We start from the raw sequence: 20,633 nt of genomic DNA, 5'->3' as shown, positions 1-20,633 counted from the left end.
AATCTGGTGTCAATTAATTAATTATTGCCAAAATACACGACAAGGGTATGAATGAAATAGGTGTGTACTAGGCACCACATGTGTTGGTCAAATGAAATAAATAAATAAACAAAGGAGTCACCATATGTATAACTGCTCCTATATCTCATAAAATTGTTGTACCATGCTCAGTGCATGGATGTTTCGGACCCTACATGATAAAAGCCTCTGGCATTATTACCAGAGTTGCACGTGCGAACTTGCAGTGGTCCCACGTGCAGGCTTTGCCCGGGAACCTGCTACATGGTGAAATAAATGCCCATATCTTCTTTCTTTTTCATGGAACCTAATAAATAATCCAATCTTGCTTACTCAGCAATTTTTTTGCTCTTCCCATCACGTTCGTCAAATTAATCATTAACATTAATATCCTCAGAACTTTTAGCACCCATAAGTAAATATACTTTAAAAACACTAGGATAAATAACACAATCGACTATTATATGCATTAGTCAATGTTGTTACTGAAACAAACAATTTGCTTCATGAGACATATCGCTTTATTTAGGACGTATTCAAATAAATTTCTTCGTAAAAAATTCTCAAAAGGAAAAGTATGCAAAAAAAAAAAATTGACTGTCTGATAAGTTAAAGTTGGCTTATACATCAATTAAAGTGAAAAAATTCATATAACTTTTTCAAAGTTTTACTTTTAATTAACGTACAAAGTAATTTAGTTTGTGGAAAAGTTAGAAGACTAGATGAGAATGAAAAATAAAGATACTATTATTTTAATAAATAAATTAGTTTGTGTTTTAGAAGGAAAAATAAATATACTATTCTAAGCATAAATTATTTATTATTTCTTTAATGCATAAACTAAATTACCTTTTGTTTAGTTTTGAGAAGGTGAGAATAGAAGAAAGAAATAATATGTATATATGTTTAGTGTGATATTCATTTTAGCATCTTAAAACTAAAAAAATAGAACGCTTCATTATAACATTCAGAACAAACAATCTAGTGTATAAAATATATTAGTATAGTCTAACAAAAGATATGACTATAAAAATATATCATTCATACAAACCAACTAAACCAACAAACTTTATACATAAACAAACAACTACTACAACTCCTTGAAAGTTTTACCAACTCTAACTGATAGTCTCTCATCTTCTAGAGATGCCTTTAAACCTGTAACTTCATCTATGCCCACCAAAATGGTGATCACCGCAAAAGAAGAAAACAACACAAGACCACAAAGTGCAAAGGTAAGTTAGCTATACAAGAACAATCACACCTCACAAGCAACCAATTTTATTACAATTATCATAAGCAATCAAGATCACACACATGTATTTTATCAAACTCTCTAGAACTCAATTTATCCGAATAAGTGCAACTTGAGTAGAACTAGGGACGCTATGCACTTATGATGGTGGAACAACTCGCCTACCCGAACTACCACATACAAGGTAAATCCTTTTTATTGTCATAGAACCTTATGGTCGTTCTCATGACAGTACCTTCTACCACTCTCACTACCTAATCATCCTCTTTTATATGAGTATGAATGACTAGTAGAGTTTTAGGATTAGCTCCCCAAGATGTAGTAGTTTTATCCTCAGTGCACACCCTAAAGTTTTGAGCATTCAATGGGATTCCCTCCTTAGGAATGCCCTCACACTACCACTAATTCTTCAATCTCAACCAATTATAATTATCGTAACAAAATGTTTCTACAAGATCCTCATACATCAATATGCCTTATCATATACATTTTCATCAATTTACTCTATGCAACTCAGCTCATCACAACATATTATATTCAATTCATCATAATGAGAACCATAAACATACTTCACATCAACCACAAAACATCTTAAAACAGACAAATAAGAGAAATAGGCAAAGTAAGGCAAATAACACTATACATAAAGAATAAAGTACACCAAAGCTCTGAAAACCATTATTGTAACCACAAACTTCAAAACAAAGATCCCACTAGTCAAAGTGAAGAATCATATGTCGAGGATCAACTGTCAAAATTTTAGCTTGATCCAACAGTTAACGAAGCGGTAATCTTCCTTCTACCAAGAGGATGCAAACGATAAAAACATGGTAGCGTCAGAACTGGAAAAGTGGTGATTGACGCCCAGCCCCTGGAATCCACTGACTTCTTGCGCCTGACGATCCAAAAGTGGCGCCCGGCAACACCAAGTCAGTGGCCTAGCACTTGGCGGCACTGTAACAGCACCCAACGGTGTATCAAAAACAACAATTTAGGGGAAATTGATCTTATGTACTTGACTAATTGGGCACCTTTCCTTTTAGAGTTTTTGATTCCAAATGGTTTTAGAGAGTTCAAAACCCAATCACTCAAAACATATATCCAAACATTTCTCTAAATCAATATCAAACAGTTCAATATACAACACATCAATTCAACAAGCCACATTATAATTAACTATCAAGATGATCAATTTAACAGAAAACTAACTTCCCTTACCTGGCAAAGCAGCTCCACAAACCCAAACAACTCTAAGAACACCAAAACGCTTCTAACTCCATAAAATATTCTATATACACACAAAAACATTACAAGAACGATCAGAACATAGCGTTATTATCACTGATCAACAAAGACTCATATAGAAGATGAAAACCTCACATGCAATAGAAACAAAAGAAGACAAAGAAAAAACAACTGAAACTTAACTTATGCGAACGAAGAAATTGATTGGTCCAAATTGAAGAGCTCGTCACAAGGATTACTCATACGGTCTCAGATCTTCAATCAGACGAACAAAGGAGGAGAACCTTTCAAGGGAAGTCAAAGAATTCTAGAAAAGTGATTTATAGAAAGATTGTGTTTTAAAATAATAAAACTAATTTATAACAATTCTATTTATACTGAACCATTTTAATATTAAAATAATCAAGTCTCACTATTTTTAAACTATTATCACTTCTAAAATACCATTTTCTAGGGTTTTACACTTAGAAGACTAGATGAGAAGGAAAAATAAAATATTCAATTCACTATTACTCATATTTATACTTATCTTTTTTCTTATTTTTATCAATTTAATTAAATTACACAATTTCTAAAACACTTTTTATTGTACTTTATCAAATAACTAAACATTCAAATTTATTTCTTACTTAACTTATTTATTCTCTATTTTCATCCCTTATCCTTCCTCTTAAACCAAAGAGAACGTTATAAACATGAACAAGGTTTTCAGTTTGTGAGATCTTTACTAATCTACTGTAAATTTGTACCAGCTATTCATTTCCCACCTTTCTTAGTTTATAATTTTTTTTTAATTTTCCATTGGCCGCGAAACGAGTTAAAGAATGGACACATAACTAAGTCATTATTACACAATGATATAAAAACAGAAGTTACTACATACATGTACTAATCAAGATTGTTCTAATAAATTTTCTAAATATAAATTTACTAAGTATCTTCCTGTGGATAAAACATCAAGTCTCTTCTCGCTGGGTTCGTATTTTCCTTTCCGAAGCTGATAGCGATGTGTTACAGCTGAAATAGTATAGGCTTGTCCTTCTATTGTTACACTCTCCCCGCACTGCAAGTTCTGCTTAGAAAATAAATAAAGAAAATTATATTATGCAAATGGCCCAACTGAATGTGCATGTAGCACATTTCTTTTTCATTCTCACAAAGTTATGTTGGATCATATCAACCATAAAGAAAAGAAAGAAAGGGAAAAGTTAGGTTGGATCATGGTATGCATAATTGAATCAATTGGGCAAAAATTGACAACACGACATGTGATCAATAATGTGTTGTTAAACCATGAAAAAGAAAGGTTTTATTAAACGGGACATAAACAATTCTGCTTTTACAATCTACTACTAATTTTCTGCTTTCAGAATCAGAACCATAAATAAAGGGAATGAAGGATCACAGCAAGAAAAACCAAACAGCTTGCTTCAATTCCTCATCTCATATGGACCCATTTACCATCTCAGATAATATTTTGCCATTAAAAAATTGAGAGAAATAGATCTAAAATAAGCAACCACAACTGCAATCGTCATACCTATAAAATTAATAAACTACAGATGCATCATCCTTTTACAGTGTTTAGAACTCAAACTAGTGCCTTGTCTTCAATTCAATATTTGCCTTCCACATGTTCTAATATAGCATGAGATGTACATGTACTATACCTATATGATACACAACTTTATTCTTCAAATTTGCAAAGGTTAATTTTAAAAAAGCAAGTCAAGAGTTTGCAACATTCCTTCTAAGGCATCCTTTCATAGGGACATATCCTCCAAAGCACTAAAACTCAGTCCCACCCCCTCTGAGAGGGAAGGAAAAGAATCCAAATACGTCAATGGATTTCCTACTTCAATGAATGGTTCCCATCACAATAATGTACTTGGATGCAAAATTGTTTTAGAAAGGAAAGGAGTTGCACTAAAGTTCTATTTTTTAATTAGCTACATTGCTATTATTTTCAATGTTGCTTATAAAGCAGTCATCCACATGGAAATATATGCTTGAATTGAATGTAGAAATAACCCCTTTTAGATTGAGAGAAGCAAGTGAAGTGCCAATACAATAAGCAGTCAAGCAAGCGGGACAGTGGTTCACCATGAGAAGTAAATATATTGCCCGTTTTTCCTCTTAAATTAGTAATTCTGGTCGCTAATTAGAGCCTACATCAGTTCTAGTTATTTCAGCAAGGGAGGGGCATGAGTTTCCTTTTGGATAAACTTCTAAAGAAAAGGGTAAATAAATCAAGCTTCTCTAATAAATTAATAATTAATTCATGCATAAGTTAAATAAAACTTTTAAATGTCAGAAATTTATAAAAATTGAAACATAAAACAAATTTTAACTTATGAAAAACTTCATAATTTATTGAGCCATTCGGCCTAAAACTCTATAGTTCATCAAATTGTAGCTAGTCCAAATGTCAATATTTGTAGGCTATTTCTTCCTACACCCAATACTCTCTTCATGCACCCCGTATATTTTTAAAAATACAATATTGTCCCTCTGAGTTTTATTTCTGTTTTACACTTCCCCTTCTTTCTTCATTGCTGGTCATTGTCCCGTAATGGTGTCTGTAAGTTTTTCCATGCTATATGGGAGTATAGTATCTAGAAACGGTAATCCGGAAGAAGTGTTTCAATTTAGTGTCCTTGAACATTACACATTGTATAATCCAAAAAAAAAAATTATATTTCAAATAGGATAATCCGGATAAAACCGTCCTCTGGATTGCTCAAGCTTTGATACAATTCGGGGGAGACAGTTCCTGAGTAAAGTTTTTTATTGGCTTATCCATAACTTACACCAAAATAATCACTTGCTTCCAGATTGACCCAATCTGGAATATTTTCCTGGATAGCCCATTTCAGAAACTGTACAGTATATGATCAACAGGGGACACGTTTTGTACTTAGCCATTTCAGTTGGAAGTTAGTTAGCAAGTAGAACAGCTATATATATAAGGTTAGTGTAGTATTGATGGCATTCAGAAAAATTCTTCTAATTCTCTCGTATCTTCATTCATTCAATAACAGTGTCGGGATCCATTCTTTCTTCTTTTTAATGTCGTGCAAGTCCTGCAGTTCTTTTGAATTCCTTCTATTCCTAGTTCTGGTTTAGCAGAAACCCTAATCCAGAAGGTATTTCGACATCTTTTGGAATCAAAATGCAACAACAAAGGGGAGAAGAGTTACCTTTGTGGGACCACGATGCACGAAAGTGTCCGCAATCACGATGGCTGTGGAAGTGGTAGAACCGTGAGGTTTCCCAGACGCAAAACCAGATGGAGGGGCAAAGGAAAGGTTTTCCTTAATAATTCTCAAGGGTATTTTGGTCATTGCATTACACAGATGAGGGTGTACAATATAGTACGAGAGTGCAGGAAGAAACAGCCATCTTCATGACTTTGAATGGAAATTGTTGGATGTCATCCGATTAGCAATCGGACAAACTAGTAAACCCTTTACATTAGCTACTAACTTAAGAGAGCTTTTCAATTGTAAAACCCTACCGTTCAAGGAAAGAGTGTTGGCTTTGTTTTCATAGGTACTTTAGAACTTATCTGAGGAAACTTATGCAAAAGTCAAGGTGTATAAGTAAAACTAGAGATGTTTGATTTATTTTATCCAGTTGATGTTTTATTCTTTCATAAGGGCTTGGTTCAGAAACAGACTCAAACTGATTCGTAGTATCATCATAAGTTAAAACTTAAATGATGAGTTATAGAATAACATAACTATTTACATGTGTGCTAAAAAAAGTGTCTATGTATTCATTCAAGCCATGTAATTACCGTCTTATTGTGCTCAAAACTTTTCAAACTTCTTTCTGCAATACCTTCTTATACTTGTTTGCGTTTACACGATGTCTTGTGCATATAAAAATCCATGGAAAGTATTTGATTCTACAATGTACCTCAGATTCTGGGTACAGTATGAATTATATAGACCTAAATATCTACTCCTCTTTGACAGTTTCCTGTTTCAGATGCCCTTTATAGCTTTTCTTTCATATCAAATGGCCAAAGTCTTGAAGATAACACTAGCATCAAAGAGCTATATATTGCCAAAGACATTCTTTGGCATGTATGCAAGTTTTGTATCAAATAACTTTTATTTAAGCTTATTGACCTAAGGCATTCCTCATAAGAAATGCAGGATTGTAAGTGCACTGGTTGCATTTTAACCATTAATATTATGGTTACCTACGTTAAGGGGCTTGTAATGTCGGATTATTAGTAAAAACAGAAACTTTAAGCTCAAGAATGACAACATATCAATTATATAATCAGATCATGTATGTAAAACCAGATACCACAATATTCAGGGGTGTTCTCTATGTCTATTCTTCACATATATCCCAAAAATTTTACCATAGTCATACCTAAAGATAAAACTCTAGTTAACCCAAATTAAAGGTGTGTTTTGAGTTTATGGTCGTTGCAAAATTTATCCTAAGCCTCAGTTCTCATAGACTGTGATTCTATTCTTAGGTATTGTTCATGATATGAAAACTTCGTAAAAGATGAGAACTTAAGAGGCGACAAACACTCAAATTTTCTCAGCAGTAGAAATCTGCAAACATCTGCTGAAAGCATGTCATTTCCAAAGAGCAGAATGCTGAGCATAGGATCATTAGCATGGAGAAAATTGCAATGAACAAGCTTCAGGTATTAATTATTAGTACTATCCTGTTAAGTCACAGCTTCACAAAAACCTTTTAACAACTTTTTTAGACCTTCCTACCTTTTGCTCCAATGGCAGAGAATCATAAAGCACATTCATTTGACAACATCCCTCCAAATTACATAAACCTTATGATTATATTAATTTCAGTTATGTACCCTAGTGAGGACAATACTTGACACTTTTACACCAGTGAGCTTCAGGAATATACCAATTGAAATAACGGAGCAACAATTCAGAATTTGCTTGCTGATATTATGCCACTTTTTCAACAAGGGCTAATAATAAGATAAAGGAGGCCAATAAAATCACCCGTAGTATAATGTGTAAGAGAATGCTAGGAGGGAATAAGAAGGAAGAATCTGAGGTACATTGTAGATGTAGAGTATAAATATAAGGTATTATTTGCTTTGGAACACCGACCTATGTTAGATTAACGGATAAGAGCAAATATAAATTACACTTGGTCACTCCTAATCGATAAAGGACTTTTGGATGTTCCGGAACAAACATACTAACAAAACAAATAAAAGATTATTGGATTGGTATAGTTGTAAAACTTGGCTCGATCTGGACAATTTGATTGGTAAATAATAGGTGGAAAAAATCAGTTAACTAGCTAAAAAATTAGTCATGTAACTAGCTCAAACAATCATTCAGGTAACTAGCTGAAACAGTTAGTCAGGTAACTAGCTCAAAAATCAGTCATGTAGTTTATTGGATTAATTGTGCACTTAAGCGACTCTAAAACTGGCTTATTAGCTGAAACCAGTTTTGGGTTAGTGAATTGAACTGATTTTACAAAATCTTCCTCCAAAGTTGATCAAGTGTGTGACCTAATAATGAACTCAAATACTACTCCATAGTTAGATGTTTGTTATAACATACAATTAGGTATCACATTTAGAGTAAATAATCTATGTACCTAGGGTGTAAAGATTTTTTACACAGTCATTCAATTACAAATTCAAGTATCATAAATTGGTTAACTTTTACAGTAATTATCTTAAAAATCATATCAATAATGATTTTTAATTGGTTAAAAATATAAAATAATGCATAGAAATTAGACTCTGACGTTTATTATGTACTCAATTACATCTTTTTTGTTCACTTGGAGTGAAAAAATACAGAAAAGAATGAGTGACAAAGACAACACCAGGGCCAGCAACAGCAATATACTAGTTCGATTCTCGTTTCTTGCTAATGCAAAAAACTGTCCCTGTGTTCAAGGGGATACTCCCAATAAATAAATAAATATGTTTAATGACACTATCTTTGAAACGCTATATAGTCAAATTTATTATGATGCGTTTGTTAACATGTAATCACAAATGCCTTTAAATTTGTATTAAACTATTTCGTCTAAAAGAAAAATCCTAACCGAAGAGATTACACTATGCATGAGCCTTGGCTTCTGACCCATCCAAAAGTACCAACCAACCATTACTCATTAGATAGACACAATTTGAAAGCAGGGCTTCTAATTTAAACTTTCCATGATGAATTATGAACACTGAAGCTTTGGAATTGATATTAAAAAATAAAATCAAGGAATGGCACTTACAGGGGGTAAGCAACGAACGCCGAGACACTTGGGTGGAGGAGTTATTTCAACCACTTTGTAGGGATGGATGCTACCTCGTTCCCTGTCTCTGTCTCTCTTCCTACTGCACGAAACCTCAAACGACATCGTCTGCTAAAAGAGTGAAAACCCATAAAGAAATAAAGAAGTATGAAGAACAACGAAAAGCAAGTGAATGCGGTACCTTGTGGCATGAAGTGAGACCCATGTTCCACGACGCCATTGACGAATGAGACCTGATGTTGGTGAGCGTCGGAGCTACAATTAGCTTCTCTTCTTTCTCGTTTCGTGTATCCTCTTCGCGCAAAATGGCAACAGCAAAGCCAGAAATATTCAGATTTTTTTGTGGTGGGACAATACTTTTAAATTTCTCAAAATAGTTTTTTCTAAAAAAGAATAGTTAATTATTTCTTAGGTTAAATTATAATTTGGTCCCTATTTTCGTAGCAGAATATTAATTTGGTCCCTCAACTTTTTTTTATATCAATCTGGTTTTTATTTTGGAAAATTTGATACAATCAAGTCTTTCCCGTTAGTTGTAGTGTCCCAATTAAATAGGTAAATTCAATTTAATAAAGCGTCACACATATATAAATATCTAGAGAGTGCGGAAATTGGATATGAAGGTACACAATACCCCAACCATGTTTATAACAAAAAGAGAGGAGGCACTACACTGCCTAACCCAAATAAAATGGATCAACAACAACACAAGTTCTTGTACAGAAAGGTAAATCTAGATAATAAAACTTCTTCGGCTAAGGGCTCCATAGTGAGCCCCATACTCGTCCATAACCATCAAGTTGTAGCATCCCCATTGCCATTACCACTGCTACGGGTTCTCACATCTGCTCACATCAATGGAATTGATGATCATTGCAAAGGAGGAAAAACCACACACAACTATACAAACAAGCGAAAGGGTAAGCTAGTGTACAGAATTCATACATCATAATAATCATCATTCAATCATATAATCAAGCATCAAGGACAGGAAACCACACATGATATACCAAACCCTTTCAAAACTACAAGACCTGACTATCCGGATACGCATAATGAGGCACCACCACAAGACAGTGGAATTAAGTCCTAGCAGTGAGGCATCACCACGAGGCCTTCGTGGAATTACACCCTTACAAGAGGCACCACCACGTGGCCTACGTAGAATTACGTCCTGGCCTTGAGGCACCACCACGATACTCACGTGGAATTAGGTCCTTATGTTGAGGTACCACCAGGGACTCCCCTTAAGAAGGTCCATGGGATTACGTCCAACAGATAAGGCGCCACCAAGAGCTCTCACTACAAGAGTCATGGAATTACGCCCTACCCACACTTTATACATGTTCCACCAACCAATCAGGAAGTTCCCATAACACTAATATCATGTATAAACAACCAATCATATAACTCATGCTTTCCAATTCATACCCAATAAAGTAACATACCATTTCCATCTCAACCTCATATATTAATCATGGCATCATCCCGCAAATCCTTCTAGTAAAGCATTTAGATCAGACAAGCTAGCCACACATCAGTGAACCATACAACAATAGCACCAAAACCTGCCCTCAGTCTCGCTTAAGCTAACAGGTCTCGCTCAGGCGAGAGAGAGCCTCTCGCTTAGGCGAGACCCTTCTCGCTTAGGCGAGGGCTCGAACAGGGGAATGGTGGGTTCTGCGATGTCTCGCTCAGGCGAGTCCCTTCTCGCCTAAGCGAGATTTCACCTCGCTCAACAAGAAACTAGGTCACCTGAGCGACCGTTCGCGCAGAAAAGCTTGGGCCTCTATTAGTCTTGCCTAGGCGAGGGCATGCTCGCTTGGGCGAGAAAACCAGTGCCCGCCACTGTTCATTCACACAACAGACAAGCATTCGACCCAGAACAATGTTTAAACAAATTCCCAAACAATTAACAACAGCAACCAAGTCATAAAATCATGGAATGGAAGCAAAGCAAGCAATCATTCAAAAATAAACAGGCATCCCTAGCTTCCCTTACCTGGAAGAGCTAAGCGGAAAACCCCCAATATGCACACAGGCGAGCAAGACTGTCCTAAGGGTGGCCAAAGAGCTGGAAACAATCGGTAAGACAGTAATAAGCACAAGTTACTACCAAACCCTAACGGTAAAAGTTTGCCCAGAGATGACGTAAGAGTTCGAGGTTGACTTACGTGGGTGGAACCTGGCTTGAGCTAGCTTGAAGAAGGTTGACGGCAAAACCCTAGCAGAGCGTAGTGCTCAAGGAGGCAAGGAGGCATTGTTCCTGAAAGTGAGGGAAGTGGAAACTTAGGGCAGATTAGGGTCTGCTTTTGCTCCTTGGGCCAGACCTTGGGCCCATTAGGTTAAGGGCAGCCCTTAAAACATTAAGGCAAAAAACTGGGCCTTACATTAGTGGTGTAGTAACGGAGTTAAATGGAGTACCACGTGTCAGTTCCTGATTTTTTTTTTTATTTCTTATTTATATTTTTAAAATTTTAAAAAAATACAAATTTGCCACGTGTCAAGCTGACATCGTGCCACGTGACAGTGATAATATCACATGTCACTATTATGCTAGGTATCATTTCCCTATTCTCAAATTGGTCCCAGTATTTTAATTTTTGTCTCAATTTAGTCCCAATTTTTGTAAAAATTGTGCAATTTTGTCCATCTCCAAATTGAAACCAAATTTAATTTCTATATAAATATGCACAAATATTTCTATCAAAATTGATATTTTAAGTACATATTTTTAACAAGATTAAGTTTATTTTAATTTATATTTTACACTAAACTTTATTTAAAGTTGTTTTAAAGTTATTAATAGAAAATAATGTTAATAACAAAAAAATTCATAAATTATATTGATATTTTATTACATCATACTTTAATATTGTTTTTTATTTGAATTTATATTTTAAATAATTGTATATTTTTAAAATGTGTAAACTTCAATAATTTTTATACAAATATTTTAGTTGGTGTAAAAATAACAATTATATAATTTAAGAAAAATTAACTAGTTGATGTAACAATCAAAAACAAATAAATTTAAAATTTAAAAATAATTTTAAGTAAAATTGAATGTGAAACAAATTTAAATAAACTTAGTTTTGTTGAAAATATATAATAAAAATATCAGTTTGAATAAAAAAAATCAAATTTAATAAAAATATTTGTATAACATTTATATAAAAGTTAATTTTTGTTTCAATTTGGAGGGGGCGAAATTGCACAATTTTTACAAAATTTGGGACTAAATTGAGACAAAAATTAAAATACAGGAACCAAATTGAGAATGAAAAAATGACATTTGGCATAATAGTGACACGTGATATTGTCACTGCCATGTGGCATGATATCAGCTTGACACATGGCAAATTTTTAATTTTTTTTAATTTCAAAAAAGTAAATAAAAAATAATAAAATAATAAAAAATAATAAAAAAATTCAAAAATCCAGAAACTGACACATGACACCCAATTTAACACCGTTACTACACCACTAACGGAAAAGACTTGATTGCATCAAATTTCTCAAAATAAGGACCAAATTGAGATAAAAAAAATAGAGGGACCAAATTGATATTTTGTTACGAAAATGAGGACCAAATGTATAATTTAACCTATTTCTTATGTACTTTTAAACTCTCAAAATTTTCATATAAATATATATTAAAGATGCTGGGTAAAAGAAATGAAATGAGGGAGAAAATGGACATGTTGTATGTTTTGTGTGTCTGTGTAAATTTTCAAAATATTAGTAAATTAAAATATTTCAGTAACATTTTTTGTTACACATGTTTCTGGTTAAGTAGCGTATTTAATATAATGGTTTGTTTGAAGAGTTTACAAATTAACTAAAATTATGATGAAATTGTTGGAATCAAAGATGTAAGGATCAATTAAGTATCTAAGAGTAGAATTAGATTTTATAATGATACTTAATTATTTTATTTTAAAAAATTAGGTATAAATAGAAGATTAGGTAATCGAGTTTTGTTTTATAAACGATATAATTTCTCTACAAATTATTCTTTTTATTCTTTTTACGATCTCTCTAATATTTTGACTAATCTATTCATATATTTAAAGATCATAATGCATCACAGGTGTCTGGATAAATAGTACTATAATCCTACTTGATCAAAATATTAATTAGTGTAAGTTCATCTTTTTTCTTTTTATGAAGTCTTTTGAGAATCTACCTACATGGGAGATGTTGGGTTGATGCATGTGTAAAAAGTGGCTCAATATGAACTTATGTATAATTAAGATTGTTAATGTTTATTTAGATCATTGCTATGAATTTTCTTTGTACATGTAAAGCAGTGGCGGAACTTGAACATAAATTTTAGAGAGGTCAAATTATATTTGTTATATCCAAATTATTTTTTTTAATTAAAAAATTTCAGTTTTTTAGATATTTTTTTTATTCTAAACAAACACTCATGACAATAGAATCCAAACAATATGACAATAAATATATATGAAAGAGTAATATAAAATTTATCATCAACAATAATATATTAAAAAAGAGTTACCTTATATGTATTACCAAATTGGAAGACTTGATCACCTTCTAAAGCATTTTCAAATTCTTTATATGTAACTTTAGGAACCTTAGATAGTTGTTTTTCGTTTTCTTTAAGTTTTGGATTCTCATAAAGTTTCTCAATTTTAGATAACGTTGATGCATTTTTTTCATCTTCATCACAACTCTTTCTCTTGAAAAAAAAAAGAATCAATTCTTCTACTCTTTACCATAATTTTTCTAATATAAATTTGTCACCTCTCACCTATTTACAAAAAGATAAAATTATGAATATCCCAAATTAAATCTTAAAAGCAAGACTTAATATTTTAAGAAAACTAATAATTGATTAGCTTCCCTTACCTTATAGTAGAGTAGTAATCTTGCTCTCTATTACACAACTTCAAAGTCTAAAATAACTTTAGCTACATAAATAAGAGTTTGATAAACAATTAGAGCATGATTTTATGATCTCTAAGAGATTGAGATATGCCTAGAGCACAGAAAAGTCTCATATAAGAAGAAAATATATTGTTTCGAAAAAAAAAGGATAAAAAATGAACTTACTCAAAAGAAGAAATTGTTCGGCCCAAAATGTTCCTTAACTCCTCAATCTTGTCGTAGTATAATTTGATTTTGAAAATAATAAAGAATTGATGGTAACAATTGAGATGGAAATAAGAAAAGAAAAAGAGATGGAGACATAAAAAAGAGAGAAGCCAAATGAAAAAATATAAAAAAATATAATAGAGAGAAAAAAATGTGATTTTTAAATTTTAAAAAAACTTTTTCAAACTAAATTAATATAAATAAAGTAATAATATATAAATATATTTTTTCAAAATATATAAAAAATAAAATAAAATAAAAATCATTAAAATTAATATAAATATAATAAATATATATAAATATTATTTTTTTAAATATGTAAAAAATAAAGTAAAAAAAAAATCAATGGGGGAGCCATGGTTCCCCTCTGTCATGTCTATGTTCCGCTAGTGATGTAGAGTATCATGTGTGAGAGAGTATGTGAGCTTTTTGAGAAAGTAACTCAAATTCAGGAAAGGAAAACTAGTTATTTAGTTTAATGCTTTTATTTTGTTGTAATTGGTTGAGTTGATGATGTGAAATATATTTATGATGATTTATCAAGTGTAGTATTCATAGTTTTTTTGTTGAGAATTGATTTATGTTGTAAGGTAAATGATTTGAGTGACTGAAGAACAATTGAAGGGTAGGTATATTAGTTTGGCTTAATTTATTAAGCATGATTTATTGTTTTGAATTGAATTGTATCTATTATGGATTGAAAAGACATAAAAACATTATTTAGAGCCAATGAACCAAACTAATATAGTTATCAGATTTTTTAGTTAGCATACAATACATTTGTTAGACAATACACTCTCTAAGCAATGGTCAACCACTAAGTGAGAGCAACAATTTGAAATCTCATAAAGATCTCTCGACCATACACTTGTTAGGTGAGCAAACTAGTTATTCAGCAATAGTGAAAATTTTAAATTTTAAAGAGCTCTAAACGATACACTCACTAGGAGAGTCTATTGGAAATGGCTTCTAAGGGTCTAGGTTGTTGGATGAGTGAATTGTCACTAAGAGAAAACATTTTATAAAAATTCAAAGAGCTCAAAAGGGGGATAGGTTACTTTGGCCACCCATATTTGCTAGATGAGTATACCTCTAGGGATAGCTTGCCAAGCAAGTGAGACTGGTCGTTGGACAAGCTTGAGTTTTTATATTTTATTTTGTAACTTAATCTTATTTACATATGGTATCGTTATGCAAATTTGATCTTCATATGTATAAGCTTTTGTCATCTCTTTATGTTCTTTCATAACACTTCTTAAGTTGATCAAGATACTATCATCCTTTCAAGGATTACATCATAGTTCTCTATCAAGCTTAGACACATTAAATGTAGCATGAGTTACACTCTCCAAAATTCATTATTTCATCACTTATTGAGTTAAACTTTTGAAAACCAATTTTGGTGTTTGACATTATTTCATTACTTACTGGGTTAAACTTTTGAAAACATTTTCTAGTGTTTGGAGTAAAACATTGAGAGTAGAAAAGACGAAAAAAATTTAGATACTTTGAATTTTCTATACTTTAGCAATTTAAAGAAAGTCTTTTGTAGTAAATACCTAATGTAAATTCAGTTAGTCCGTGAGTGCTTGAGAGTGGTAGAGTGGTGTTTAGATTTAACATTGTTTGGTCATTTCTTATAAGAATCTATTTCTCCTTTCCACAGCAACAAATTGTTCATGTGTTACGGAGTGGAAAATTATGTTTAATGCTGTGCTTTTTCAAATGTACCTCCATTACACAATGTTCAATGCCATGTTTGAAATAACTCATTTTCAAATTTACCCCATATAATCATTCTGATTGAAATAACATATAATAAGTCTATCACAAAAAATTCATCTTGTGATTTAAAAATTTTATCCATATTCATCTAACATCTATTATGACTAGACCATGACATTTTCAACTAAAGACACGCTCGTAAGACCAAATTGATCTAAGTGTAAGACTTAAAAAAGTCTCCATGTGCAAACTTCATTTTTCCTTTTATTTTGAAAGACATTTTTATTTATTTATCTATTGTAGATGATTCATAGAAAGGATTATCCTTAAATGATATTAAAATGACATTAATGGCATTCTCACAAAGGCTTTATTTTTATAATTTTGACATAATGATGAGTCGAGTGTATTAAACATAAAATTCACATAGAATTAAATCTCCTCGTTGATTCAAATCATGAATTGTTCGTGAATAATTTTAATTACAATTTCACAGCAGTATTAAGAATAGAAATAGAACAATAATGTATAAAAAAAAGGAACATGATATAACAGTCGTTCATAATTTAAACTTTGTATGTTTCAGTCCATTTCTTGGACTACGTACATATACACAACAGAGTTGATCTTAGAGAAATGCGGGAATAACAAATGTGAACAGGGAAAAGAAAAACCGTATTATCGTCTTGTTTCCGAGTAAATAAAATATGCCGGTTACCTAAAACGTGTAAAAATACACGTTCTGCATAAACACAGGGAAACCAAACAGAGGTATGGACCGTTTTTTTATCTTACAGTCTGAAGTACATAAAAATTAAATAAACGTAAAGAGCATGTAGCCATTAACAAAACTAAGAGTACAACCATGTGCAGATTTTGCAGCTCATACATCAATCCGATAATCAGACTTGCACAGTGGGCCGAGCTAAACAAAAAATTGTTTGGTCTTCTATAGCTGGCGACAATGTGCTGCTGATAATTAATGGGATTTAACAATAAAATTATCACTGACAGATCTTTCTTTAAGAAAAGGCAACTATGTAGCCTAAAGAACTGAATGATCAAACACAACAAACTACAAACTTGCTTTGATGCAAGACATATTAGTCCTAGACTATAATTCGGAGATGACAAACTTCTATCTTCCATAAGGATGATATCGAGCAGTTCCTGCACCACCATATCCCCCTCTAGTCCCATAAAAGGAGCCTCCACCAGCTCCTCCATATCCACCCCCTAGGCTGGCATCATAGCTGCTTCCATAAGCATTACCAGAGGAACCACCACCACCACTACCACCATATGCTCCATAACCCTCACTAGCTCCACCATACCCACCAAGATCATAGCCTCTGCCAAAGCCTCCACCATATCTACCAGCATACCCAAGAGAAGGATCACCTCTATAAGGCCCCATGGCACCAGCATATCTTCCATACCCACCAAATTCACTTCCAAATCCACCATAAGCACTTCCCCTACCACCATAGGCACCACCACCACCTGACCTATAGCCACCCATACCAAAATTACCACTAAATCCATCATAAGCATCTCCATATCCACCACCATATGAAGACCGGGCATCATTATAACGCTTGGATGAAGGGGCTGGTGGATTGGGCTTTTTCGGTTCCGCCTTCTTGATTTCCACCTACAAAAGTAAAGATAACCACAATCCTTAATAATAATAAAAAAAAAGAAAAAAAAACTAAATAGATGAAAGTGAAACAATTCAAGTATCTTTTATCTTAATCTTTCACATGATAGTAAATTGAAAATATATTTGGTCTAGTTTTGTTTTTATCAACATATTTGCTCTAATGTTAATGATGACTTTGATTCATAAAACGATGGTGGTAGATCAAGCAATAAGACCCAAAATATGCCTCCTTGAAGTTGTCACTAGTAAAATCAAGCTATAGGACTATGATTTAACTCGAACAAAAGGAATCACGCGTGAAAAAATACCACAATGCTCCCCATTCCATTCTTTCTAAAGTAGTTTATAACATATAAAAATTGCAGTAGCCTTAAGAATATAAGGCACTGCCCACTTGTTCAACCCCAAAATGTTGCATTCTAAGGATGGATTCTCGTTCCAGTGGATGTGCATTCAACCAAGAAATAATGAGTAATTAACTGTGATCCTCTTGGGCCCCGGTTTGGTATTTTCCATTGGACCCACCGCATTTTAACTGAAATATGACCCATATTTATAAGCGCAGATGAATTCTTGGACATTGCTAATTTCTTATATTAAGAACTTGTAATGTTTCCTTAACCAATGTAATTTTTTTAATTATTTTACCCCATCAAGAAAAAAGCCATGTTACACTTAAAACACTCGGAAGTTCTAACTCTATTAAATACGAACAAGGCAAATAGATTATCGTGAATGGAAATGCACATTTAAAAATTTATTGCCGAACCCATGATCATCTCATCCCGACACTAAGGGGAATAATCACCAACAAAGCATTGCAGTCAGTTGTGTTCAATGCCTTGATTTGTTACAGTTAAGCACAGTCTACAAAAATTATGATTCATTAGCTATGGCAAGCACATATTTAAGGATGGTGTCCATAAAACAATAAACCACTCTAGCTGTGTACTTATCCTTTTAACCAGTACTTGAAACCCAACATTTGGAAATCAGTTATAAAACCAAATAGAGTTTGTAACTTCATTTCAAATGAATAAAGAATTCACCTGAGCTCCAGCAAACTCAATTTTGTTGCCCACAGCTAAGAGATCATCAACAGCTTCTTCAGAGTCGTAGGTAATAAACCCAAAGCCGCGTGATCGATTAGTAGAGTGATCCCGCATTATCTGGTGATCTTTGACTTCTCCATAGCGTGTAAAAAAGTCCCTAAATTCATCTGCGCAAGTTCATCTATAATCAAAACAACAAAATCCACAACTACTTTCTGCATCTCTTTAATGGTTAGCTACTTACTTTCCAAATAATAATTGTTATAAAGAAAATACAAGCCTGGTTAATAAACTTAACATAACTTGTTCACATATGACATACCACAAATATCCAATCAAAATTTAGTTTGTATATTTGGAGACATTTTCATTGTATGGTGCACCAATTATCTCATGACGTGGACCAAGTAGGTTAAATCACAATTGAATAATGGTTTTTGGTGTTTGAGTTGGCAACGCTCTTAAGTAGAAAGAGTTACACATACACATGACATCTAGATTGTCAAACTCGTAACTAGAAACAGTTATGCTAGACTATAAGTTACAGTTTTTGGCCTAGTGGTAAATGTCCATGATGTAACCTAGATAGACCAAATCACAATTGAATCATGACACTTAGACTCCTATACTCTTAAGTAAAAAGTGTTATGTCTTGACTAGCAGTTATAACTTTTGACCTTGTGATAAAATCCAACAATTTCAACACAAAAATTTCCACCCTAAAAGATATGAAGAATGTGCAAGCAGGTGATGAACTTTCTTAACTAAAGAAAACTTGAACATAAGAGGTATGTACACTAATAATTATGTTCTCTATCGAGAAGGCTAACAAAGCCCATAAGGGACTTCCTTCACTGTACATAGTGAGAACAGAACCTCCAACAGCTCTTAACACTTAAAGCAATAATATGAAACTTAGATATAATATAATATGAATTTCAACAGCAAACTGTCTTCTAGGTGTTAGTTGGTGTATAAAAATTATATAATACCACCACAACCACTTAACATATTGAATGTATACATATAAACATGTGCACATAGTTCATGCTACATCCCTAAATTTTGACATTAAGTAAGGCATCTACAACATCAGCAAGAGGAAAATTAGCTCGATTGAAACACTACCTTCACTCACAGTAGAAGGAATTCCACCAACAAAAATCTTCTTGGTTCGGAAGTCCTTAGAGTTCGAGCCAACGGCACCCCTCGGAATCGTCCGCTTTATCTCCACCTATAAACCATTCACTGCATCAGCTTTCATTTCATTTACTCAATACTACTCCAAAGGTTCAAACATCAAATGCAGATGTTAATTAATAACTACCTGCTTGCCGTTGATAATGTGAGTGTCCTCAATAACTGTATCTACCACAGAGGGATCAGCGTAAGTTATGAAGCCGAAGCCCCGAGGCTGGCCGGTCTTTCTGTCCTTCATGATAACGGAATCCGTAATCTCACCATATTTACCAAAGTGCTTGATGAATTGTGCTGCACAGAATTGTACACAAGAAAAAAAAACAGCTAGTTAGTAACTTATTTAGTTACAAAAGAAACCAAGGCAGTGCAGAAAGGAATAACTAACCAATAGTGGTTTCTCTCGCTAAACCGCCAATAAAAATCTTTCTGCAATTACCGAGTTTAGTTTAATTAGAAAGAACACAATCTAAGATAATTCGAAAAAATCAATAAGAAGATGAGGGGGTTGAAGGTTTAGTGGAGTAAGTTACCGACCCGGGACTGGCACCGTCACCGGTGAGAGGCTGGGGCTTGTCGTCTTCGTCGTCGTGGTGGGAGAAAGCTCTAACGTCGTTGGCATCGCCGTCGACGGAGTGGTGATTACTGGGCGGTGACTCCATCACTTTAACAACTTCAAACACAGAAAGATAGGGGAAGAGAGACGCGGACCGGAAAATGAATGTAATGTATGTAACCCTAGATTTTTATTTTATTTGTCGTGTTTGGGACTTTATATATACATTACGAGTACATGAATTTAAAGCTTATATGGTATCTATTTTTATAATATATACATTATTTTGATAATGCAGCTGAATCCTAGATTTTATTCTAGAAAACAATAATTAGATTTGGTTTGTATGATATTTTAATTTGATAACTTCAAAATATTGAAAAATGTAACATTTTCTAATTAATTTATACATGAGATAAGTGAATTTGGAGGAAAATATATAATAATTTATAATGAAGGGCGTAATAAAATGAATAAGTAAAATTTTAATACGCACAAAGTTTTATAAATGTTAATTAT

At 33.1% G+C, this 20,633-nt stretch overlaps 2 protein-coding genes across 3 annotated transcripts; both read right to left on the bottom strand.

Moving 5' to 3' along the window:
* Positions 1–3,343: 3,343 nt before the first annotated feature.
* LOC114184208 (uncharacterized) lies at positions 3,344–9,132 on the bottom strand. 2 transcript variants are annotated; one of them, XM_028071487.2, is made up of 3 exons: positions 8,979–9,132; positions 8,777–8,908; positions 3,344–3,590 (listed from the first exon to the last, which is right to left on the bottom strand). In XM_028071487.2, the coding sequence occupies exons 1-3, from the start codon at positions 9,015–9,017 to the stop codon at positions 3,411–3,413; spliced, it is 351 nt and encodes a 116-aa protein (XP_027927288.1). In that variant the 5' UTR covers positions 9,018–9,132; the 3' UTR covers positions 3,344–3,410. The 2 variants fall into 2 exon arrangements, with proteins under 2 accessions (XP_027927288.1, XP_027927289.1); XM_028071488.2 differs by having other exon boundaries at positions 8,777–8,905.
* Positions 9,133–16,460: 7,328 nt separating this feature from the next.
* On the bottom strand, positions 16,461–20,327 carry LOC114185608 (heterogeneous nuclear ribonucleoprotein 1). Its single transcript, XM_028073445.2, has 6 exons — positions 20,096–20,327; positions 19,947–19,987; positions 19,689–19,852; positions 19,490–19,595; positions 18,359–18,528; positions 16,461–17,300 (listed from the first exon to the last, which is right to left on the bottom strand). The coding sequence occupies exons 1-6, from the start codon at positions 20,218–20,220 to the stop codon at positions 16,785–16,787; spliced, it is 1,122 nt and encodes a 373-aa protein (XP_027929246.1). The 5' UTR covers positions 20,221–20,327; the 3' UTR covers positions 16,461–16,784.
* Positions 20,328–20,633: the final 306 nt, after the last annotated feature.

This window comes from Vigna unguiculata, chromosome 5 (assembly GCF_037176805.1).
Source record: "Vigna unguiculata cultivar grain cowpea cultivar isolate G323 ecotype 2 chromosome 5, ASM3717680v1, whole genome shotgun sequence".
NCBI lineage: Eukaryota > Viridiplantae > Streptophyta > Magnoliopsida > Fabales > Fabaceae > Vigna > Vigna unguiculata.
Note: the sequence above shows the minus strand (reverse complement) of the source record. Positions and strands in the feature narration are given on the sequence as shown.